Source organism: Papio anubis, chromosome 3 (genome assembly GCF_008728515.1).
Source record: "Papio anubis isolate 15944 chromosome 3, Panubis1.0, whole genome shotgun sequence".
Classification (NCBI taxonomy): Eukaryota; Metazoa; Chordata; class Mammalia; order Primates; family Cercopithecidae; genus Papio; species Papio anubis.
Window position 1 is genome coordinate 100,046,498 of NC_044978.1, and position 26,065 is coordinate 100,072,562.

Below are 26,065 nucleotides of genomic sequence, written 5' to 3' on the forward strand. Positions count from 1 at the left end.
AATTCTCTCAGATTGGTTGAGCTTCTTTGTCACATGAAAGAACTTTCAGCCAGGAACTGGGCTCATGCCTGTAATGCCAGCACTTTGGGAGGCCGAAGCAGGAGGATCAACTGGGTAACATGGGGAGATCTTGTCTCTGCACAAAAATTTTAAAAATTAGGCATGCTGGTATGTGTCTATGGGCCCAGCTACTCAAGAGGCTGAGGTGGGAGGTTTGCCTGAGCCCAGGAGGTCAAGGCTGCAGTGAACCATGACTGCACCACTGCATTGTAGCCTTGGCAACAAAGTGAGACCCTGTCTCAAAAAAATAAACTTTAAGACCAGCAGCACTTTTAGCTTTTGAGATATCTTTGATCATTCCTTATTTTCTAAATAGTAAATAATTAGGAGCAATCTCTGCTTTTCACCTCACTTGTTCTTAGAAAGTACACCAGGATATACACTGCATTTTTCTCAAGTTTTATGCTTAGAAAATATAGTCCTTATTAGGGAGTTAATGTCCAATTACGGTTTTGAATAGTAGTACATTATTAAAGAAAATTTGTAACTAAAACTCAGTAGGCAATTTAAAAAGAAAAATTAGATCCATGTCAAAGCTAAAGACCATTGTAGTCTTACTGATGAGGAAGCTAAACCACAAAGCCATTAATACATCCTATACTTCTACTCATAGACCTAAAGGGCATAGGAAGAAAATGACCGCAACAGTATGTTGTTTTTTCATCCAGCTTCTATGGGGTGGTAAACTTTTTGCTATAAATTGAATTCTCCAAACCCTTTTCTTCCAGTTGCTTAGCTGATTTTTAATACCCTTTGTTTTCCAAAAACAGCAGAAATTCCTTTTTTTAATGTAGATTTTACATTAACAATGTAAAAGGATGTGATCAAAAATAATATCTTTTGTGTATTTTTATTTTAGGAAAATCCTGAATTTGATTTACACTTCGAAAAAATATATAAATGGGTTGCCAGCAGCACTGCTGAAAAGAATGCATTTATTTCATGCATTTGGAAATTGAATCAGCGATATCTCCGGAAGAAAATTGATTTTGTCAATGTTAGCTCACAGCTTTTGGAAGGTAAAGTTAAATAAAAATGTATATGTAAAAATCAATTATATCTTTAAGTGAATATATAATTTGACATCATTCAAGTTAATTAAAATACTGAATTATCTTATTGTAAAAGAACTTTAAAATAATTTCTCTTATTGCAGAAATTATGCTTTATTGTAGAATATTAATACATTATGATAAATAAATAAAAACCACTTATTCTTCAGCGATAACTACCATTAGCACTTTGTTAGATATTCGTCTAGTCTTTTTCCTGTGCATAAACACCTTTTTAAGATAAAGAAATTTACATTACATTTTTTAACGTACTTTTCCATGTATGCATCATGAACATTTTTCATGTTACTGAATACTTACCCCAACATTATTTTCAGTGGCACCACAGTATTTCATTATATGGATATACCATGTTATTTAACTAATCATTTATTTTTAATTTTCCAATCGTTGCTTCTTTTAAACAGCTCTGGGACAAATATCCTTGTAGCAGTATTTTTGTACAGAGGGTAGATGTAGTGGTTAAGAACATAGCTCTGGAGTCAGACTTCTTGGGTTCAAATCCTGGCTTTGCCATTAACTAGCTATATGACTTTGCATTGATATTTACTCTGTATGTTTCGGTTTCCCTTATCTCAGAACTAGAGATAATAATAGTATCTACCTCATAGGCTTGTTATGAGGATTAAATTACTTAATATATGAACATAGTAAGAACAGTGCCAGGTACATAGTAAGTGCTCAGTAAATATTAGCTGTTATTATGTTACCAGTATAAAATCCTTAGACATGAAGTTTATTAGAATATTTTTGATCAGTATATTTTCAGGAATGTTACTGTGCATCGTTTTGTGTTATAAGACAAAAACTCTGCCGTTAATTAGTGAAAATATACAATGAGATTTTCTCTACTTTTAAAATTTCTTTCCTAAAGATATAAACATTGTCAGATAGCACTTAGCAGTTAGTGAGCCTGCTGCTGATTTTAGGCTTGATGCTTGGCACTGGCAGAGACAAGTCACATCTGTCAGGCACCAGTAGTGCTGGTCTTATGTAGGAATCCCCAGGGTTGCCATCTCACCTGCACTAGTCCCCAACATCTTGATAATTGAGTGTGTTGAGGGAATGACCTTCAAGAAATTTATGGTAACTTTTCATGCCTTGAATTGTGGTTTAATTTGCTTTGAATGGCTTTTATTTTTTTTTACCATTTCAGGGTTGAACATTCTGATGAGTCAGTGATTCAGTGATTCACAAGCTTGCTGTTCTGTCTTCAAATATTATGCATTTCCAGATGTTATTTATTGTGTAAGATGATTTGAAACCAGTATATTTTAGGACAATCATATAGAAAAATAGATAACCTACCTGGATCTGTCTCATTAAGAAATATTACCAAAATCAGTGAGAAGAGTAGTACTGTTTTTGAAAATGAAATGTCTAACATAAAAAAAAAAAAGATATTTAATTTTTTAGGCCATAAAACAAGAGTATAGACATGTTCGTGTTTGCAAACATTAACCGTAATTGAGATTGATTTTAAGAATACTGAGAAGATCCTTAAGGATCTCATTTTGAAAATCACTTGCTATACATCAATAACTCTTGCTTTGGTTTAGTGGAGTTCAGGGAGTAGTTTTATTAATGTCTACAAACTTGTTTTATGAGCCTTGAAATCACAGCCTTTAATTCCCATTAAAAAAAAATGTCTCTAAGTTTTCGGTAATGTTAGAAAAGAAATAAAAAATTATTACCACCCCCATTTAAGAGCTCAGTAGTTAAGTAAGACTGTTTTGATTATAAATGCTAGCAGTGGCAACTTGGTAGTTTTTATTGTTGACAATTGAATATGGAAGTTAAATAATGGGGCTCCTCAGCAGAATAAGATTTGTAAAAGAGGACTTTTCAGCAGTTGAAGTAGAGTGAAGCTTTTATTTGGCTGCCTTTTTCATTCTTTTACTTGCAACCAGCTTTAAAAAAAAAAAAGTCTTTGACTTGAATCCTTAAATGCCGGCTTGAACTGTTATTTTGTGTGATTTTTTACTTGCCTCAATCTTGTCCTTTCTTACCGTGTTTTGTGACTAATCCTTTGTGAGGGAGTGTCTGGGTGAAGCTTTCAGGCCTTGAGTAATATAACTAGACTAAATGCATGAGTCACAACTGACCTAAATATAATCCCCAGGAAATGATTAGTTTCCCAGGTTTCTCCTCTAAGGATTAGTTAGTACTATTTCTTACAAGACTAAGAGAGAATAGAAAGATAAATATATTTGTAGTCACTATCAGAAAGTGAGTAAGAAGAATGAACACTGCAAATTTAGCTTCTTATGAATCTTTCCACTTTGTAGTTGATTTGGCTGTCTTTTGAACTTTAATTTAACATGAAGTTCAAATGATATATGGGTAGTATTTTAAAATTTAAGCCTGTTTACTTTTCTACCCAGCTAATATTCTTTGCTTACTTTCCTCTGCTTTTTTCATACCTTTTTACTCTCCAGAACTGCCTAAAGTTACAGAAGGTGCGTAACACCTTTTCTTTTTCTATTCCATATGTTTTTATTAGTTGCCATTGTTGTATACCGTTGGTTGTATATTTTATGAAATTGTGTACTGGGACAAATTTATTTTAAAAATCTACATAGTAATAAAATTAATGATAGTGTTTATTATTGGTTTTTAAAGGACATATCATTAGAAAATACTTCTGAAGCAGTTAATTATAATCATGTACAGTATTTGTTTAAGTCTACTTGTTTAAGGACCTGTACAGAATGATTTGGGCAGTCCCTGCCCCCTAGTGGCTAATAAGCGGTCACACATGACAGTGGAACTTTTTCCGCAGTGAACTAAATGGACTCATTGAAAGTACAAGGAGTTCGGTAATATCTCTCTAAGAAACTTATATACTGAAATCTGTAATTGCCTGTACCAAAAGTTTTAGTCTTCTTTTTTTTATGGGATGTTATCTAAATCTGCCTAATTTATTACCATTCTTAAGAGTAAATCTTGTGTTACTTCAAATTAGCTGGTTTTTGTTCTGGGACAAATTAACGTATTTCAGGTCATGCTGAATGTAAATATTCATTTTCCTATAAAATAATGAATACTAAAAGCATCCAGAGTTTGTAATTTAAATCATGCCCCATTAAGTCTGTGAAATTGCCAACTTTATTTAGAGTGGTAAAATAACATCTTAGGAGTTAAAAATTATTTCTTTCATTTTACCTCTCCTAACCTCAAGCTTTATATACAGGGTTCACATGCTAGTGTATTTCCTCCAAAAAAAAAATGAACTGAAACATCTAGAAAGCATTTCAAATTTGACCTCTTGGTCTTTTGTTATAAAGCTTGAAGCCTGTTTAACTTTTTATAATTTCAAACAGCCATGTTGTTGTTGCTCTTACATTAGAGTTATTGAGAAAGCTTCTGTAACTTATCTTTAGAAATGTTATCAATGCCTGTGAAATTTTTTTAAACAAAGAAATGGAAAATTCAGTTAATATTCTAGTGACCGCCGGGCGCGGTGGCTCAAGCCTGTAATCCCAGCACTTTGGGAGGCCGAGACGGGCGGATCACGAGGTCAGGAGATCGAGACCATCCTGGCTAACGCGGTGAAACCCCGTCTCTACTAAAAAATACAAAAAAACCTAGCCGGGCGCGGTGGCCGGCGCCTGTAGTCCCAGCTACACGGGAGGCTGAGGCAGGAGAATGGCGTAAACCCGGGAGGCGGAGCTTGCAGTGAGCTGAGATCCGGCCACTGCACTCCAGCCTGGGCGACAGAGCGAGACTCCGTCTCAAAAAAAAAAAAAAAAAATATTCTAGTGACCAAAATAAATTATGGATTATAGATGCATTTTTCATTTTAATTAAAAATTATTTGGCAAAAATATACATACCGAAGATGAAAGTAACAAAAGTAACAAAAGAAAAATTTCACCTGGAAATAAAAGGAAAGAAAATTGTTTTTGTGTGTACTGAATTCATAGTCATTGTTTTGTTAGAGCAACAGCCACATCAGGTACGAAAAAATGTTTAGGTTTGTTTCCACTGGTTTTTGTGTTTTGTTTTTACATTTTAGCTTAATTGTATTTTGGGAAATTGTGGTGAAAGCCTGTTTTAACACTTGTAAGTTAGTGCATTACACTGCATGCTTTTTATTTATTTTTTAAGACTTTATTTCATTAACATATGAAATTTATAAAAAGTTTGATTTTTTCATATGGTTTGAATCATTCTTTCCTCTTTTTCAGCTGCTAAATGTGACCTGTGTTTATAACTATACCTAGCTATATGTATTATGTTATAGTCTTTTCTACTTTTTTGACTATTTTACTTTGAATTTTTACGCTCTTTAAGAATCTGTTCCAAGTGGAGAAAATCAGAGTGTGACAGGAGGTGATGAAGAAGCAGTAGATGAATACCAAGAGTTAAATGCAAGAGAAGAACAGGATATTGAAATAATGATGGAAGGCTGTGAATATGCAATCTCGAATGCAGAAGCCTTTGCAGAAAAATTGTCCAGAGAGCTGCAGGTGCTAGATGGGGTAAGACTTTCTTGAAATCTATGAATAAGTGATGTATAGTGGATTGAGAAGGCTAATGATGTTCATACTGTGCTACCTCAGCATTTAAGCCTTTATAGTGTGTTATTGCCATCTTTATCTATAAGCACGTTACCAGCTACCATCAGTCTTTTCAAAAGATGAACTATTCCTATTAAGCCAATGAAGACAGTTGGCTGAGATGCTGGATTTGGAGAGGTTCTTGATATGAGGTGATGAAGTAAAACGTAAGCCAGAGAACATCTTGGGAGTTGATTCACTCAGCCTCTGAAACATGTCGGAATAGTTCAGTGCCAAAGAATAGCATTTGTGTGTGTGTGTGTGTGGTTTGAAAAAAATAGGGATGAAGTATGAAAAGAGAAACGTGGCTAAAATATGTGAATCATTTACCAAAGAAGAGTGGAGTGAGTGTGGTGAAAACAGGAGAGCCAGAGAAAGAGATCTGTGACTTCTCTGCTAAAATGTTTTAGAATAGAGCTTTTTGTTTTGTATGCAGTTTTTGAGTGTAATTCAAATGCACAGCACCTGCTGGGTGCAGTGATTCACAGCTGTAATCTCAACACTTTGGGAGTCTGAGGTGAGCAGATCACCTGAGGTCAGGAATTCGAGACGAGCCTGGCCAACATGGCAAAACCCCATCTCTACTTTAAAAAAAGAAAAAAATTAGCCAGACATGGTGGCATGCTGCTGTGGTCCCAGCTACTCGGGAGGCTGAGGCACAAGAATCGCTTGAACCTGGAAGACAGAGGTTGCCGTGAACTGAGATCGTGCCACTGCACTCCAGCCTGGGTGACAGAGTGACACTGTCTCAAAACAAAACAAAACAGAACAAAACAAAAAAATCAAATGCACAGCATCTCTTATGCTAGAATACTCTAAAATCATTTGGGTTTGTTCTGGTTTTAAGAAAAGGTAAGCATTTAAGAAATCCCTCAGAGGATAAGGAACATTTTAAAGACTTAAATTTTAGTGTTATATACATGAAAGGTACAGAAGTTATGGGGTCTGACTCAGGCCCAGAGAGATTATATAAATAGTCCAAGCTTACAAGTTTACAGAGCTCACTGAAAGCAAAGCCTAGAAATGATTTTAAGATGTTAAGGAAGAAATTATCCTGGGCAGATTCAAACGCCAGCTCTGTTACTTAAGAGATGTCAGTGTGTCAGTGGCTTCTGAGCCCTGCTGACTCTTAAAGTTGTATTGCACTTATATTTTATTTACTGTGAATAGTGTATAAATAACGTGTGAAACCACAGCATCAGCTGTACAATGATATTCTTTAAATTTCTGGTCCAGGTTTTTCATCATACCATGTTACTTGCCTTTTTAATATGGCTTAGTGATTTATATTTTTTGTTCTAATTAATATTGTATATATGTTCCAAGTCAGCATATTGCTTTGCAGTTTAATTTTGAATTTGGCAGTTTCCTTATTTCAGGGAATTCAGAATCAATAGTTAGAATCATTTAGAAAATAGTGATAAGGGGATGATGGTTTGTTACTGCTTTGCCTGGGGAAGAAGAAAAACAGAGTTGCAAATGAAAGAGAAAAGAAAAAAGATGATAGAAGGAGCTATCTATCAGCCATATGCTCTTCTACGTCCTGTTACTAGTTCCCTTCATACTACAGTTATAAATTAGTTTCATGTATCCTTCGGAGTCTGGTATACCACCGCTGCTTTCTCAACTAAGATATCACATAGGTGATTATGCTTTTATTTAGTGTTTCACATAGATGTTAAGAAAATTTCTAGCTGGTAGAATTGGAGGAAATGTTAGAGATAACATGGCCTAATGCCTCCTAAATGTATAGAAATGAGAATGTGCCATTACTGATGATACATTCTGGCACTGTACTTGTGCATTCTGGAACCTTACTTGTGCAGTCTGTGGAAATATAAAATCCTAAGGCATGTGTATCAATTTAACATTGATAAAGAGGCAAGTGTACCTGCATGAAATACTGTGTAAAACATGGAAGAACATAAAGTGATAAACTAAAGTAGATGTGTAGGTATATATCAATTTTTGTTACTCTACTTTAAAGGAAATTTAGCAACATTTCACCTTTATTCTTTTACACACTTAAGTAACATGAAATGTTGTGTTTTTTGTTTGCTTGTTTTGGTCTTTAACTTTGTAGGCTAACATCCAGTCAATCATGGCATCTGAAAAACAAGTCAACATCTTGATGAAATTGCTAGATGAGGCTCTAAAGGAAGTAGATCAGATTGAATTGAAACTGAGCAGTTATGAGGAAATGCTCCAAAGTGTAAAAGAACAAATGGATCAGATCTCTGAAAGCAACCACCTAATTCATCTTAGTAACACTAATAATGTAAAACTCCTATCTGAGATAGAGTTCCTTGTGGTAAGTATGATCATAAATTACCAACAACAACAACAACAACAACAAAAAACTAGTGATGATACATAAAACCCATTTGTAAACATTTTCTAATTTCCTTATGAGAACAGGATTTAAATTAATTCCAAAGACCTAATGATAGGATTGAGTAGCATCTTGCCTGTAAATTTCCCAGAATTACACATGCAAATGGTATGTTTGCATATATTCTAGAACCACATGGACTTGGCCAAAGGTCATATAAAGGCCCTTCAGGAAGGAGATCTTGCTTCTTCCAGAGGCATTGAGGCCTGCACCAATGCTGCTGATGCCCTTCTGCAGTGCATGAATGTAGCTCTTCGACCAGGTATGTTCATTAGAAATGACAAAAATGTGACCAAGAATCTGAGACTAAGCCTGTAACTTGTTATAAAGATTTTGACAAGAAATACATGAGACAAGTGGTTTAGGGTTACATTATTAGCTATTCAAGTTTCACTGATTTCCCACTTATTTCTATTGATACTATGAACTTTTTTACTTCAGTTCCTCCTTCTAGTTGACCTCAATGACTACAGTCAACACCAGGATCTTTATTTAGTACTATCCACAGAACCCAGCAGAAAGTAAGTGCTTTGCTTAGACCAGAGAGCGTAAGGTTTTTCTAGGCAGTAATTTCAAAACTTGAGTGTCCGTCAGAATCCCTAGATGTCTTGTTAAAAACATAGATTGCCTGGCCCCAGCCCCAGATTCAGCAGATCTGGGCTGAGGCTTTAGAATCCACATTTCTAACAGTTCCCAGGCGATGGTGAGGCAAGACCACACTTTGAGAACCACTGTGCAGTCCCATTTTTCTCCTGCTTAACTTTTATCAGGTAAATGAATACACTCAAACAACTTAGGGGTTATTCAAAACTTTAGGTATGTTTAATGTTCCATTAAACATCAAGGAAATCTTTTTACCCATTAAACTGGTCACAAAATGTCATTCTGTATCAGGCCATGACATGCTTCTGGCAGTCAAACAGCAACAGCAGCGATTCAGTGATTTGCGAGAGCTTTTTGCCCGGAGACTGGCGAGTCACCTCAACAATGTTTTTGTTCAACAGGTAATTTTATTTTATTATTAAGACGAGCATGTTCCTATAGCTTATTTATGTATTATCTTAACCTTACATTTCCACAAAAAGGTTAATATGTTTAATTGGGGTTGCAGTCAATTCCTTCGCATATTTGATTTTAATATTTTGAAATAGGTGCCTCTTTGCTCATAGATGTATTTTGGGCCTCAGCTGCCTCTTTCAGTAGACAGTCTAGTTCCCTTCAGCTGATGCTCTCTGATTCTAGAAATCAAATAACTGTGCATATTAATTGCATATACTACTTAGATATTTTTACTTATAAAAGTAAGTCCAAACTTGTTAGATGTTTACTATTGGACCTGTTTTATTTTTCAATATTTTGAGGTGAGACTTAGGACTTGATTCAGTGTCTTAAATGTTTTGTAAGTTCTATGTACTTAGAACATAGTATGCTTGTTAAGAAAATGAGTATAGCTCAACCATAAATTTCAGTTGATCTAATCTTCATATAAATGCTTTGCCTATATTTTTATATGGAGAAGGATGTTACAATTAAGAGTGTGGTAATAATATTGTTATTAATAATATTAAGAGTACCTTTGGGGGATTTGAATAAAAGCCATTTTAATATCTAATGTAATAAATTAGGTTTCTTATTTTTTCATCTCTTTTAAAAGTCCCTTTTATTTTATTAGAGTTACTGAATGAAAAAAAATTGGGGGGATATCTTGTTCATCAAGAAATACTGCCTGAAAACAGTGGATTTTTACTTTATTTTCACTTTGCAATATTCTAAAACAATTGTATTTACTATATTTTATTTCCAATTAGTTTACTCAGGCCCTCCTTCAACTCTATAACAGGTCCTACTTTCTTTCGGTTCCTGTGAGTACATCAAATTTGGCTCAAGCTTCTCTGATTCTGTTTTGTTTTTTTTTTTTTCTATAGAGTTTGCTAAACTTAACAGCAGCAGAATCTTTACAGATTATAACTTACTGATTTAAGCTACTTGTTAACCACATTTGTAGCCGGTTTTTAATGTCCCATAGTAGAGATTATTTGGGCCAAAAAGGCATTTAATCTCATTCTGCTTGCTTTTCTTTCTGTCATTTTTTCAACTCACTTCATTTATTTAGTAATAAATAGTAGTATTACTCTTCATTTAGTAATAATAGTAATATTACTCCTTCATTTATTTAGTATTGCCAGGTGGTTGAGGTACATACCAGACATTGACTTGGGATAAATGAGAGACCAGTCCTGTCCTCAGGTAGTTCACAGTCTAGGAAGGGAGACAAACAAATAATATACTCAAGAGGGATAAATGTTACGGTGGTGAGACTGTGGGAGCATAAAGGAAGACCACCTAACTAAAAGCACAGTAAGGGGAAATCAGAGAAATTCCCTTAACATTCCACTTGACCTGAAAAGTGTCAAGAAAAAAGTAAGCTTAGATGTCACATAGGAACTACTAATTCGTGTTTTTCTTAGGTAATTACTACAATAACATCTATTCCTATACAGTTCCTTAGTTTGTAAAAATGACGCTGTTGACAATTATGTTATCCACATTTGTAGAGAGTATTGAAAATATCAGCCAATAAACAATAGTCTTTTCTGTACCCTTAACTGTTTGTTGTAACCTGCAGTTATTTATGATTTTGCTTCTTGCCTTGTAAACTAATGGCTTCGTTTAAAATGAATGCTTCCCGTTTCTGAAAAGCTAATATGTGTTATTACATGTGAATGATGCATGTTAAATACCAGAATGCTGTGACAACCTAGGATGTGCCAAAAAAGGTGGAAGAAGATATCCCACGCATAAGAAAGAGATTTTCTTAGTGTTGCATTCAGTGCATCAGGTCACCTAGCAAAATTGTTGAGAAACATGGGTATGTCTATTCCTGGTAGGGGCACAAGCTGGGAAAGTTGATTAAAATAATATGGTACACCTCTTTGGCAATCACAAAATTTTCATTGTATGCTTATTATGTACTCACTGTCTACCATATGTGAGAATAAGAAATAGTTCGTACCCTCAAGATGCTTGTAAGAAGGAGTTAAAACTAATGTACTTACTCTTTGTAAGGAGTTAAGACTAATATACATTAGCAATGTGTGTAATATATTGCTAATTGTAGAACTGTGGACTGTAAGTGCTAAAAAGGTTTAATCAAAAGTGAGTTTATTGAGAATTTAAGGAGTCAGATATGGAAGGAATCGCAGATAAGGTAGGACTTGAACTGAGTCCATGCAATACAGTTTATAGCAAATGTATAGTTACAATATTTACAAATATTATACTGAAGAATCCAGTGAAAAAATCTGTTCACAATATAACAGTAATTTCAAAGCACTGATTCTCAGTCTTTTTAAAATTTACAAATTAGTAAAACTAAAAGAAATAAAATTTGGAGACTGACCAAATCACCAATTTTTTTATTTTACCAAATAAAGACCTTGAAAAAGAAATACTATTATCCACTTTCATTATCTTTTTGTTTTAAAATGACATTTTGGCACTAAAAGAATAAGAATTTCCTTTCAGATTTTAAAAATTAATACGTTTACCTTTATGAAGGACTCACTTCTTTCATTGTACTTTTTCTTATTGCTATAGGCCAGGAAAAACATCTTGCATTTGGGAATCACTGATTCAGAGCATGCTATCTGTGATGCAGCTTTCCTATTAATACTTCTGTGTTATCTATACTTTAGTGAAACTTGAAGTGTATTTTAATATAATACTCACTGTAATATAGTATGAGAGTAATGTTACATAAAGATTAGTTAGCTTCTTTTAGATCTTTCAGATCTTACACACTCAATTTCCATTGAAATTATAGGCTCTTGCCCATAATTTTTACATTTACTGGGAATTTGTGTATCTAGAAAGATCAGGTATGAAAATTTGGCCAGTTACACTAATTAGGATTATGATATTGAAAACAGACAGTCAAATTAAGGTTAATGAAATTCAGGAAATATTTGCATAAAGAATATGTCATTTAAAAAATGGTTTTGGTTGTTTCTTGAAAGATTTATTTTGATAACTACTCTCTTTGCCTTTTGTTTCCCCCTTTGGTTCTACAGAGACCTCATGATTTTATCTACTTTTGCCTTTAGCAACATGATGAGACTCATTATGCACATAAATTAGAGAAAATGAAAATGAACTGAAATGCACTGAACTAAAAGTACAACCAGGAAAAAAACCGAAGTTGTGGAACTTTTTACCATATGCTTAAGTTTAGAAATTTTTCTTTCAACATACATATACAGAAACAAGCTATAATAAAATAAAACTTGTATTGTAGACCACCAATATTCAATTTCTTTTACAAAATTGTTTCCTTAAGCGTCACATTTTTGTAAACATGGATTGATGATCTCTGGTTAAAAGCTTAGAAAGACTTGTGATTAAGATTCATTTTTGTGAGGTTTGTTCAAACTTTGCTCAGATTTTTAAGAAAACAAGAATAAGTATGTCATAACGGAAAGAAAGAATTCCAAATCTTGAAAATTTATTCAAACTTTGACCCCAATGTATCATTTCTTTTAAAAAGTCACTATAGCAAAGTGCTTAAGAGTGCAGACACTAGAGCCAAACTTCCTGGGTTCCAAATCCTGACTCTCCTACCTCCTCGCTGGGTTACCTTGAACAAGTTAATTGACATTTGTGCCTGAGTAAACAGCAGTAGAAGAACATAGACAAGAATTTTGAGTCTTGAATCATTGAGAAAAAATAATGAGGAAGATTGTTTTGGATAATGATACATTGTTACTAATAAAAACTATTTGCTAAACATTTGTATGATACAAGTCTGTCAAATATTCTTCCCTTTAATCAGCGTGACCAATTAAGGCACACAGTTTAGACCAGGCGCAGGGGCTCACACCTGGAATTCCAGCACTTCGGGAGGCTGAGGTGGGCGGATAACTTGAGCTCAAGAGTTTGAGGGCAACCTGGGCAACATAGTGAGACCCCATCTCTATTAATGAAAATAAAAATAAATTTTTAAAAAATAAAACAATTTGGAGACATTTGTAGACCTAAAACTATAATATCTATATCGCCTAGTATCTAATACATGTGATGCTGTAGAATCCTGATTATCCTTCTGACATGTTGGTTAAAAAACATTTCTGTAATAGAATGTTTATATTGACCTTTGGCAACATAGAAATAGATAATAGTCCAATGGTAATACCTGTGTATTTTACTTAATATTATTAATTTTGTTCATCTTTATTGTTAGCCTTTGCAGAAAAGATGTGGTGGCCCAGGCATTCTAAATATATAGAATTGTTCCATTCTTCAACACTTTAGCTCTTAGTCCTCCTTGATTCTTTTGAAAGATGTGATTGTTTTATATTCAGGTAGCCACCCATAAAAAAACATCCACACAGGTTCACGCTTTGTTATCCAGAATTCTTGGGGTTAGGTGGGTTTTTAGAATTTTTCAGATTTTAGAAAAGCAATACAGTATGTATACTGTATATTATATAATCACTCTAAGCACATGTTTTTGCAACAAAAAATATGAATAGTCACTCTAAACACTATAAATAGGCCCATGTCAGTTCAGGTCACGTTTTACCATGAAAATTGTTCTGGTGCCAAGCTTAGTCTGAGTTTTCAGAGCTTTTTGGATGTCAGAATTACAGAAAGGGATTATGGACCTATTAATACACCTCGTGTATAACATCTGTGGTAGCTGTGAACTTCTGTTGCCCCGTGTTTTAGTTCTTGTTATTTTGAACTGGTCAGTCTCGTTTTGTGATATTTTTCTGCCATCTCTAGTTCAGTTTCCCAAGTTAACCTAAGTAGATATCAGTAAGATGAATCTGAGAAGTATATTGGTGGTTTTCTACCATTTTATATGTAATTTCTGTATAATGGGTCCTTCCTTTTTTCTTTTTAATTTCCATTTTAAATTGGGGATGTATTCTCACATGAAGAAAATTTTCTAACAGACTGATTTGAAAATGTTTATGAAGAAGGAACATGGATAATGATGTGGGTTTTTGTACTTGGCATGTCTTACACTTCCGTCTTTCTTTCTCAGTTACCAGGGAACTGCTCATTCCTCTAGGCCAGAAATGATTCTTTCTGAATACTCTGTATTTAAAAGAAATTTTTAAAAAATTCATAACCACTAGGTTATTTTGTGTATATAGTAAAGTATATAAATTAGGTGAAAGAAATTCCTTTCAACTTAAAAGAATTTAAATTCTTTAAATTCAGGATGCTTATTAAGCTAATGTATACCAATGAGTATAATACACATTCATAATTTGCTTTAGGTAACCTTACCAGGAAATGAGTTAACTAGTTCCAAAACTCCAGCAGCCTGTGTAATTTTAATAAAATTTTCACAAAATGCTGACAAATAACTTCTGACCATTTAGGCAAATTAGGTTGAGTGAAAATTACATCAAATAAATCTGTCTTGTTTTGCCTTTTGCTTGTTGTAGGGAAATTGTATTTTCAATTTGAATCTGCTCCAAGACAGAAGTAAGACTCAGATGACCAAGGTTCCAATTCCAAGCTCTAAGACTTTATAGTCTACGTTTTTTTTATCTGTTGTTTTAAATATTATAAACTCTAATGGGAATACCATAAGTATAGACTGTTTTGAATGATTTTTCTATTTGTGTTTCTTAATTCAAGCTATATCAAGAAGGTCATTTGCTTGATAAATTGTGAAATATGGTATGAGAGAGAGAAGCTTCATTAAAACGTTCCATCTTCATTCCTTTAGAAGACGGAATGAGTAGTTGATTTATCAGAGTGCCATTCTTGTGTGTTTATGATTATCTTGTGGTAATGTTCATTTGATAGACACAGGATATAAAAGTTGTCTAAGTATTTGGTTTTTATTTTTCTGTATTCTTAATTATTTTTATTTTTCTATGTCTTATTGGTTTGGCTTGGCCACATTTTGGTCATTGTTTAGACTTTTTATTGTAACAATATGTCTTTGTACTGTCGATTATATTTATTTACTTATTTACTCACTTTAGGGTCATGATCAGAGTTCGACTCTTGCTCAACACTCTGTTGAACTGACTTTACCCAACCATCATCCATTTCATAGAGATTTGCTCCGATATGCCAAGCTGATGGAGTGGCTAAAGAGTACAGATTATGGAAAATATGAAGGACTAACAAAGGTATGGATTTGCCGTCATTTACTCACTGAGAATAGAGCATTATCTTTTAGAATCAAGAGGTCATGTGTTCAGTTCCCCAAATTTAAAATACTGCAGTACGTTCTTAGCAGAGCAGAAAATTAGTCAGTGCTGTCTACGAGTGATAACATTCATTTTAGTTACTTGGATAAAGGAGAGCTAAATTTTAAACTTCAGTATGGAAAAATATTAAGCCATACTGTAGCCTGAAGCATCAGTCGATTTAGTTAAATGTTATGCTTATTTCCTGAGTTTCTTTATGTACAGTATAGAAACAAGGAAGTATGAGGATTATAAGTGAGATATTTGCCCTCTGTGGATTTATAATCTGTTCTGTTAAGGAAATACAAAGTGTCTCTTTATTAAGCAAGCATTCCACTATTCCAGGCACCTGGGGCCTACCTAATAAGCATCTACCCTAATGAGCTTTAAATCTGACTGGGAAGAATCATGCATAAAACAATCAGCAAAAAATTAAACACTAAACTGGAAATGAATTTTCAGTGTGTGGCAGTATAGACAAGGAAAATCCCTGTCTTGAGGCCGTGGGGGAAACTTCATGGACGATATTGAACTTCAGTTGAGTTTAAATAATGAGTGCAATTAAATAAACCAGAAATAAGAGGAAGGGCATTCCAGGGATGGGGAGAGAGATGTGCAGACAAAGGTGGGAAAAATATACACTTGTCCTAGGACAATGAGGTTAAGTGTGACCGAAGCAGAAATTTCCTATTCTAGGGCAGTGAGAAATTACGTTGAAAAAGATGACCTATAGGGACCTCCAGCATTCCTCAAGCATGGGAAAAGATTAGATGAAGGAAATTTAATTAAGAACCTAAAGTAATAATTCAGATGAAATGAAGTGTTGAGCCAGGAAGATAGTGTTGGAAATAGAGAATATAAACCAAAAGAGAGACTCCAATAACAGAAGGAACAGACTGATGCCAAACTTGCTGGGCTTGGAGTTTAGAACAATACTACTGACTAAAATTCTGCACTTGGGGAAGAGCAAAGTCATTTATTCATATATTTGATCGGTAAATGAATTGAGCACGTATTACGTGCTAACACTTGTAAGCACTGAGAGATACAGCATTGAAGGAAACAGGCAAATACTTGCCTTCTCAGAGTACGTATTCTAGAGGAGACAGACAGACAAAAATGTTAATTATATAGTATGTTAAAAGGTACTGCTGAGTGCTCTAGAGAAAATAAAGCAGGGAATGCCAGGACTGGGAGAAGGGTATGGGATAAGGATTTCCAGAGGAGAGCTTTCCAGGCACAGTGCAAGTGCCCTAAGGCAGAGCATTCCTGGTGTGCTTGCAGAGCAGGGAGGCCAGTGTGGTAGGAGCACCGTGAGCCAGGAACAGACCCTGGTGGGGGCAGGGTGGATCTGGAAGGGGTTGTGGACCATGTAAGGATTTGTCTTCTACTGTGCGTGATATTGCACGGTAGGCAGGGGAGATGGTGGACTTTAAGCCATGGAATGACACGGCCTGACTTAGATTTAATAGCCATTGTAGCAGGAAGCCATAGGGACTGAGTCTTGCTCTGCCGCCCAGGCTGGAGTGCAGCGACCGCATCTCAGCTCACTGCAAGCTCCGCCTCCCGGGTTTAGGCCATTCTCCTGTCTCAGCCTCCCGAGTAGCTGGGACTACAGGCCCCGCCACCACGCCCGGGTAGTTTATTTTGTATTTTTTAGTAGAGACGGGGTTTCACTGTGTTAGCCAGGATGGTCTCGATCTGCTGACCTCGTGATCCGCCCGTCTCGGCCTCCCAAAGTGCTGGGATTACAGGCTTGAGCCACCGCGCCCGGCCCTTTTCTGGCATTTATGCTGTTGATCTTTAGTTTAGAAATTGGACATCATGTCCCTTTTTAAAAAAAAACAGAGTTAAAGAATTCCCACCTATCTAGTCAACTACATAAATAGCTAATAGTATTCTAGATAGTCCTGGCTGAAGATCCATTTTATTAAAATTCTGAAATACTCTGAGAAACATCTAAAATCTTTTATCTGTAAATTTTTGTGAATTTGAAGTTTAAAAATATTCTTATTTTTAATGCATAAACATATATCTAATGCATAAACTGTGTTAATAATTAATCATAATTATATGGACCATGTGGCCTTAAAAGATGTTCTAGAATTGGAAGGAATGATATGTTTTGTCTCTGTGGAATGAGAATATTGGAATTGCTAGTGTAAAAGCAACTTCTATGTGGTATCTTAGATTCATGCTTCAGAAGAAAGCAGAAGGGTTAGGTAGAGATTTATGAGAAGTGTGATAGTAAGAAGGAGGCAAATTATATATTCCTATCCATGCATTTGTGTTGACATATTTGACAGTAGGACGTTTTTATGTATCAGTTTTCATGTATTTTCTCTTGAAGTGCCTTTGCGCATTTAAAGTAAAGTCTGGCTCTTGCACTTCTAAACAGAGATCATAAGAAAAGGGATATAAACCTTAGTAAAATAAATAATATCTTTAAATTTTAATTTTTAAAATGCTTTTCAAAAAAAAAGAGTCTCCTGAGGTGCTTATATACTTATTATCTGGCTGGCTATTTTAAGTGAGATTATTTTAGTTCCTCAGAATTAGTATATTAAGCATTATACATCTCCACTGTTGTGTTATATTTTGTTTTGTCTTGTTTTCATTCAACAGAATTCTGATTTGGAGCTATCTTAAGGAAAAAATTTACATTACTGGAATTCTTTGCCTTTTGAAGTTTTAGGAGGATTAATATTCTGAATAATTAAACATAAATTATATTTCCTTAAGAGTTTTGTGCCAACAAGTGCTTTGTCCCCTAGTGAATATTCAAATAAGTAATCAATAAGCTTTTTGCCTAATTGTGTTCCCAGTGAGTATTATTGCCCTATCTTTATATATAATGCAGTATTCATGAATGTAATTTAAAGTGAAGAAACAAGATTATAGCCAACCTAGTAATGATTTGTGGAATCATTCTCTGCTCAGAGTTTATTTTTGATTGACAGTATTAGTGAGCTTTTTAAATGAAATTGACTTTTTCTCAGGAATGTTGTATCATCCTGTGATTTGAGCTTTTGACAGATTATGTATTTTTACCTCATCATCTAATTTGGTTGCTGAAGAGTTGTCAAAAACAGGAGTTTTACTTAAAAAGGAAGAAGGAAGGAAGGAATGAAAGAAAAAAGAAGGAAACAGACAAATCAGTGTTTCTTTAGTAAGAAATCATAATTAAATTCAGAAAGCTATTTGCACTTGGTTAGGTTTACACAGCTCACTTTTTGGCAGGAACAGAAAAAACTTGTACAAAATTCTTTGGGAATAAGAATCGTTAGCCACTGCCTCTAGCTGTACTGAGGCTGAATCTAAGCAAAGCCCCATTTTTTGGTATACAGAAAATAGATGTAGCTTGGACTGCCCAGATTTCTTCCTCCCGGGACTGCTACCCCTGTCTGCAACTCTGGGTCATACATGTAGGGCAGTTAGTAGAGATGGTCCATCCATGCTTGGGTAGGAAAGGAGTTTTCCTCTGCTAATAGCCTCCTGAGATTGGCAGTCGTACTTGAAGATGACTCACATGTCTTCTCTCCCCTTCAGTTTTACATTTGTAGAATTTGTCTTATTATTGCAAACCCCAGTCTGAGACAGATCTCAGTCAATTTAGGAAGTTTATTTTGCCAAAGTTAAGGACGCGCGCCCGTGACACAGCCTCAGGAAGTCCTGACGACATGTGCCCAAGGTGGTCCGAGCACAGCTTGGTTTTATACATTTTAGGGAGACATGAGACATCGATCAGTATATGTAAGATGAACATTGGTTTGGTCTGGAAAGGCCAAACAACTCAAAGCAAAAGTGGGACGACAAAGTGCGGAGGGGGCTTCTAGGTCATGGGTAGATAAGCAACAAATGGTTACATTCCTTTGAGTTTCTGATTAGCCTCTCCAAAGGAGCCAATCAGATATGCATTTATCTCAGTGAGCAGAAGAATGACTTTGAATAGAAAGGGAGGCAGGTTTGCCCAAGCAGTTCCCAGCTTGACTTTTCCCTTTAGCTTAGTGATTTTGGGGCCCCAAGATTTATTTTCCTTTCACATTGTATAAAGAAAAAGTAAACCATGGAGGTCTCTGAAAGACCCTACAGTGGGCCCAGGTTCCACTGCTTACTACTCAAAAGCCAAACACTAGAGGCAAGGGTTGCTGGGAGGAAAGGCAGATTTAATCAGACAGCTAGAGAAGCTGAGGCGAGTGAAAAGAAAAAAAAATCAGAGCCGGTAGAGAAGATGGCGAGCTAGCGTTCCAAAGTACCATCTTAAAATTTAAAACTTACTTTAGGATTTTGTTTTGTTTGTTGTGTTGTGTTTTGTTTTTGTTTTCGCTTTTGTTTTTTTAGACAGGGTCTCCCTCTGTCACCCAGGCTGGAATGCAGTGATGTCATCACAGCTCACTGCAGTCTCAACTTCCTAGGCTCAAGCAGTCCTCCTACCTCAGCCTCCTGAGTTGCTGGGACTACAGGCATGTGCCACCACTCCCGGCTAATTTTGTACTTTCTGTAGATACAGGGTTTCGCCATGTTGCCCAGGCTAACATCGTAGAGTTTTCGGGAGACACTGATATAGTAAAACCTTCCTGTGGTCTTTCCTGTCAGTGAGTTCTGTTGCGTGCCAGGAAAAAAGGTATCTAAGTCATTTGAGTCCCACTGAAAAAGTAATACATCCCAATGAAATAAGAATTCTAATTTATATTTGCTTTTAAAGTTATACAAAGATCATGGGAAAGAATTGCCCAATTGACTAAATGTTCTTACAGAGATTATATGAAAAATGTGTATGGCCTACAAATTGAAAAAGGACAGGATCTATATTATGTTTGGTCCAAATGCTATTTTATAAGGATACATCTATGAAATATTTTAAGACAATGAATGGTAAACTGTGAATCAATATACAAATATTTACACAACATGTACCTTTTGGAAGGTATACCTGATCTTTAAAGCAGGTAAACATGTTCTAAAAATGGACATATTAATTTGAAATAATATAGGAAGTTGAAGCTTAGATTTTATGATAAACTTAAAAGAATAGCTAGGTACAACTTTTCTGCTATGGCTTTATTTAAATTTAGTCAAATTCTATGTGTGGCATTTAACTTCATACTTGGAAAAATATACAGTCTCCCATTGTTGAGGAACTCTTCTTGAGAGTATATTTTTATGTGATAATAAGTAGAAATGATGAAGAAATGATTTTTGTATGTCAAAGGATAGATGTTTTTATTTAAGTGAGAATTAAATCTGTTCTAAGAAAATTGATTACTTAATTTTGAAAACTGTAAGATATACTAATTAAATTCTTATGGAAAATACCTATTTTGGAGTAATACCCCAAGCTGACAGAGGATCAGTGAAACTAAATATTCTTAAGTGCCATTGACACCATTTATTATTGGTCTGTTTTTAAAACAGCATGGCAATACGGAAGAAGAGCAATCAAGATTCCCATACTTTTTGACCCTGTAATTCCATCCTTAAGAAATTATTTCAAAGAAATAGTTCATTAGAGGTGAAAAGCTTATCATAACATTGTCTATCATAGCAAAACAAGGAAACCACTTCATTGTCCTGTGTTAGGGCAGTCACTGATGTGACAAGATTTTTGCCTTGAAGCTTGGTAGGGATAATGTCAGTTGACACATCCTTTTGCTGTTTTAAAGATATTTTTAAGTTTTAGTTTTATTTAATTGAAGTTTTAGTTTTACTTAATGGTGCTACGCCAACAAAACTGAATACTGTGCTGTCATTAAAATGTGAGACTGGAGAAACATGATTGTTCTTATTTAGATATTCTGTATAGTATGATTGTAGTGATATTTAAAATATGCAAAATGTAATATAGAAAAATGAAAATATAAATATAGTTATGTTTGACTTCATATTTTTGTAAATTGTTAATGTTATAATGCCTATTCAATTGTTTTTTAAGACAGAAAATAACCTATTTTTATATCCTGTGAAATACGTCAAAGTTTTGGACCATGAAATTTAAAACAAGCATGAAGGACTTGGGGAATTGAAAAACTGAAATTGTTATATGTGTTTTATTAATAAGAAGTACATATTACTTTTATTTTAAGAATTACATGGATTATTTATCCCGACTATATGAAAGAGAAATCAAAGATTTCTTTGAAGTTGCAAAGATCAAGATGACTGGCACAACTAAAGAAAGCAAGAAGTTTGGTAAGCTTAGGCATGTCAGTTCGTTATCTTCCTATTAAAAATGGTTTTATTTATAACAAATAATTCTAGGACTTCTTAAGTGAGGTGGAGGTAGATCCAGTAGAATTTATGAACAAAGAGATCTAAAACACTGGCTTGATTTATAGCTGTTTCATAGAACAAAAATGTATATCTGTAAATTTTCTTTACTAATTGAAATTCTGCAGTGTGTGACTCTGACAGCATTTGTGTATTCATGCTATAATCAAATATATATATTCATAGGAACATGGGTTGGTGAGAAAATGAAGTGCAGTCAAGTAGAGAAAGTACTAGACCGAGAGATAGATGTTGGGAGTTCAATTTAACTGATTCCCTAAAAGACTTTTTATAACAGTTGGGGGCAAGTCACTAATCTCTTAAGTCATTGCTCTCCACATAGAAATGAAACTGGTTCCTGGCTTCTTACTTCTCACTGGCTATTTTGAATCAAAAAGAAAGTTTAAATATTTTCTCCCCTGCCAAAGAGCTATAAAACTGTCACCAAACATTATCATGTTATTTTACCTTATTTTTCTAAAGAGATGCTTTGAAGCATGTTAATTTTTGTTGTTTCTAAGTATTTTAAATGGACAGAAACATTATTTGAAAGAATAGCCAGTGACAGTATCAAGTTATGAGGAAGGTGATTTGCCGAGGCCACATTCTGCTCTTGCATGTATCCATCTCTGGAGTTCCTTTTGGATGGAGTTTTGTGCCTATTCAAGTCAAAACCTGGCCTTAAATGGCCACATTGTGTACTCCTCAGTGTGTCTGCATAGCTCCCCTTTAGAATAATGAGTTTAGCATTTGCCTGTTGAAAGGAGCCTATGCCCTAAGCAACTTCAGTAATCAAGAAACAGGATTGAAAACTGATAGTACATGTTTCCATTCTTTACTGTAGGACAGAGAAGACTGTCATTAGTGGGTAATTATTCTGTAACTCACTGTTTTTAAAAAATGCAACACTAATATATTGATTATTACTAGTCCAGACATTTCAAATGGTTTGAATTTGTCTGTAAATATGCTACACTTTACAGATACTGATAAGAATCTTGGGACAGTAGGCTTTCGGAAACAGAAATGCTAACTCATCCTAAAGGTTAATTGTTCTTAAACAGCAGTGTGTTTATATCCTTGTTAATGTTTCACTGTGGATATGTTATGCTTTTTTTTTTTGAGTAAACAGCATATTATTAATGCAGTTACATGTTTAATGTTTTCATTAAGTATATTTGTCACCACTTGTTAGTGAACCATTTTATTTTGAGAGAACTCCTTCAGTATATGAAAACTGGAGTAAAAAAGAAATATTTCTAAAATTATCTCCTGAGTAGGTCATTAATCCCAGTATCGTAATAGTTTATCAAGTCTAAGATTCACATTAAGATAAATGAAATAATAAAAATATAACTTAAATCAAGTATAATAGTATCTTACTGTTATCATTGCATTAACCTGAAACCTAAATTGTTTCCTCCTTGAGAAATTCTTGTTAAAAACATTTTTAACTAACATAATACAGGTTAAAAGGTACTTTTGTAGTTTTATAAGTGTTAAAATCACATATCTTCTATTAAATGTGTCTATTAAATAGCAAGGAATAGGAGAGTTATTTGTGACAATTGAGGGCATAGAAAATAGCACTTACTTTAGCAGCACATGTACTAAAATTGGAACAATACAGAGAAGATGAGCATTGCCCCTGCGCAAGGATGACACACTAATTTGTGAAACGTTCTATAAAACAAATGAAAATCACAGTATCAGTTATTTTGATAACAGCTACAGGAGAAGAAAAACTAAATAAACAATTCGGAGAATAAAAATAGTTTGGTTCATGTTTGAAAATCCAACTTTTAGCCAGTATTTTAAAAATTAATTTCAAGTTAAATGCAAATGACTTGAGAAGTTCTAAATAAGGTATAGTGTACATTTTTTTCAAAGATGTCTTTTCAGTGATTCAAGTTGTGTTTAAATGAATTTTTAATACTATAGACTGTCCTGGCTTATAATTGTTCGACTTAGGATTTTTTTATTTTACAGTGGTTTGAAAGCACTCTGCAGTCAGTACAAACCATACTTCAAGTACCCATACAGCCATTCTGTTTTTTACTTTCAGTATGGTATTCAGTAAATTACATGAAATATTCAGTGCTTTATTATAAAATAGACATTGTGTTAGATGATTTTGCCCAACTCTAGGATAATGTGTTTTCACTCTGTTTAAGGTAGGCTAGGCCTCTGGTGTTCAGTAAGTTGGGTGTGTTAAATGCATTTTCTCTTTACAATATTTTCAACTTGTAATGGGTTTATCAAAATGTAACTCCAGCCTGGTGCAGTTTATAGGCTCGCACCTATAAACCCGGCACTTGGGGAGGCTGAACCCGGAGGATGACTTGAGCCCGGGAGTTCGAGACAAGCCTTGGTAACATGGCAAAACCCCATATATAGAAAAAAATAAAAAATTAGCCAGGCATGGTGGCGTGCACCTGTGGTCCCAGCTACTCAGGAGGCTGAGGGGCATGGATCGCTTGAGCCTTGAGAGGTCAAGGCTGCAGTGAGCCATGATTGTGCCACTGTACTCCAGCTTGGACAACAGAGCAAGACCCTGTCTCAAAAAAAAAAAAAAAAAAAAAAAAGAAGTGTAACCCCATTGTAAGTCGAGGAACATCTGTAATTATAATTAAAATAGAAATCTCACATTTTGGAAAGATGACTTTTCAGTGAATCAAAATTAAGTAATTATAAATGAAATTTAAATTAAGTTTGCTTTTTGCTTGCTTGTTTGCTCTGAAAATTCTGGGTCACAAATGCTAGTAAGAATACATGCTGGTAAGAATAGTCAGAATGAATGTGTCTTACAAAAAGAAACTGTATAGTCAATATAGTGATAGAGAATCAGGGAAATAGAGAATCCTTTCTTTTTCAGCCACTCTTGAGTCAAGTCTTTAACATCTACTTAACTGAAATAATTCAAAAATACATTAAAGTACCAGGGAAGTAGCTTTTCTTTGTGATAAGGCCTTTGTGTAAGTTTTTTTGATTAATAGATTTATTTTGATATTTTCAAAGGCATGGAATTTTTTCCCACAGGATTGATATTTCAGTGTATTTTTTTTTCTTTGTATGCTACAAATTTAATGAAATGACAGGGAAAGGAAATTTAGTAATTTTTTTTAGTCACCATTTTTACTTTCTGCAGTTGAGATGTATGTATATCACTTCTCATTTGTATGAAATTTTAGTCCCTTAATGCATACATTTACATAATTATTGCCCTCCTTCCAATTTAAGATTCCGAATCTTTAAAATAGCCAAAATTATTCTATTATTGTTTCTCCACTAAACTAAGAAATCTTGTTGATTCCAAAGAGTCTTGAATACAATGCTAAATTCAGGGATGGCTGGAAGATTAACTCAATAAATATTTATAAATTACCTATTATCTAAAACTCACTGTTATAAGTACTGGGAATACAGCAGTAAACAAAGACCCTACCTTTATGAAGTTTACATTCTAGTGGGGATTATTTAAAGATATTTAACATTTTACCTGAGTATTATCACTTGCTGATAACTGATATGTTTTATGAACCCCAAATTATAATTAATAGACACTATTAGTAAGTCTGTATTCCTTATTGACTACTAAAGAAAAAAAACTAGCCAGGCATGGTGGTCCACATCTATAATCTCAGCTATATGGGAGGCTGAGGTAGGAGGATCACCTGAGCCCAGGAGTTCAGGTCTAGCCTTGGCAGCCTAATGAGATCCTGTCTCAAAAAATAAAAAAAAGAGATAAACCATAAAAAAATTTAGATTTTGCTCTGGCACTGCTGAACATAGTATAGTGACACCTTAAGGCACCAGAAAGTACTGTTCAGATTGACTAGCTAGTAGCTCCAGCATGATCCCTGTTTGCCGCTTTAATGTCCAGCCTTGTTTTTTCATATTCCCTTGAGCTTCAGGTAGCCAGGGCTAGAAAGATATACCTGTCGTTGATGAAGATATACCAGTCACTGATAGAAAGATATACCGGTCACTGATAGAAAGATATACCTGTCACTGATAAAGATATACCAGTCACTGATGTGACAAGATTTTTGCCTTGAAGCTTGGTAGGGATAATGTCAGTTGACACATCTTTTTGCTGTTTTAAAGATATTTTAAGTTTTAGTTTTATTCTTTAATACTCTGTTTCATCCTATGATCTTTCTTCACTTTTCACATCAACTTCTAATTTGAGTGTAGACTGTTTCACAAAATTAGCTCTAATATTGATCTAATAGGTATTATAGAGAGAGAAGTTTTGGATAAAAGAAATGCCTAATGACCCTAAAAAGAGTTCAGATTCTTATATTACATCTATTCCCTAAACTTTATCCTTTTATTCATACATCTGATTGTTAGTATTATGATATATACCTTTCATTCTGGGCACTCACAAAGCCAGTGACTAAGTAATTCAGCTTGATAATTAGTTTTAACTTTTCAATGGTTTTAAAGCCCCACTCATATAATTTTTTGTTAGATATAGTATAAAATTATTTT

At 34.4% G+C, this 26,065-nt stretch overlaps 1 protein-coding gene and 1 non-coding gene across 14 annotated transcripts in view; both read left to right on the plus strand.

The window, feature by feature from the left end:
- The window catches only part of EXOC1 (exocyst complex component 1), a 52,361-nt gene that overhangs the window by 9,355 nt on the left and 16,941 nt on the right, over positions 1-26,065 (plus strand). For 5 of the 13 annotated variants that reach the window (XR_002522112.1, XM_009207061.2, XM_021938607.1 and 2 more), the window contains exons 4-12: positions 920-1,079; positions 3,572-3,592; positions 5,430-5,617; positions 7,779-8,006; positions 8,217-8,349; positions 8,982-9,091; positions 9,896-9,949; positions 15,092-15,241; positions 21,385-21,490. Coding sequence is in view for 12 of the 13 variants with exons in the window: in XM_009207061.2 (XP_009205325.1) it covers positions 920-1,079; positions 3,572-3,592; positions 5,430-5,617; positions 7,779-8,006; positions 8,217-8,349; positions 8,982-9,091; positions 9,896-9,949; positions 15,092-15,241; positions 21,385-21,490 (1,150 nt within the window). In the remaining variant the exon portion in view is untranslated. The remainder of the gene's footprint in view (positions 1-919; positions 1,080-3,571; positions 3,593-5,429; positions 5,618-7,778; positions 8,007-8,216; positions 8,350-8,981; positions 9,092-9,895; positions 9,950-15,091; positions 15,242-21,384; positions 21,491-26,065) is intronic. The other 8 variants (XM_021938608.1, XM_003898870.4, XM_003898872.3 and 5 more) reach the window with 3 other exon arrangements.
- On the plus strand, positions 23,159-23,261 carry LOC116274254. Its single transcript, XR_004182890.1, has one exon. It is a non-coding gene; the product is annotated as a U6 spliceosomal RNA (small nuclear RNA).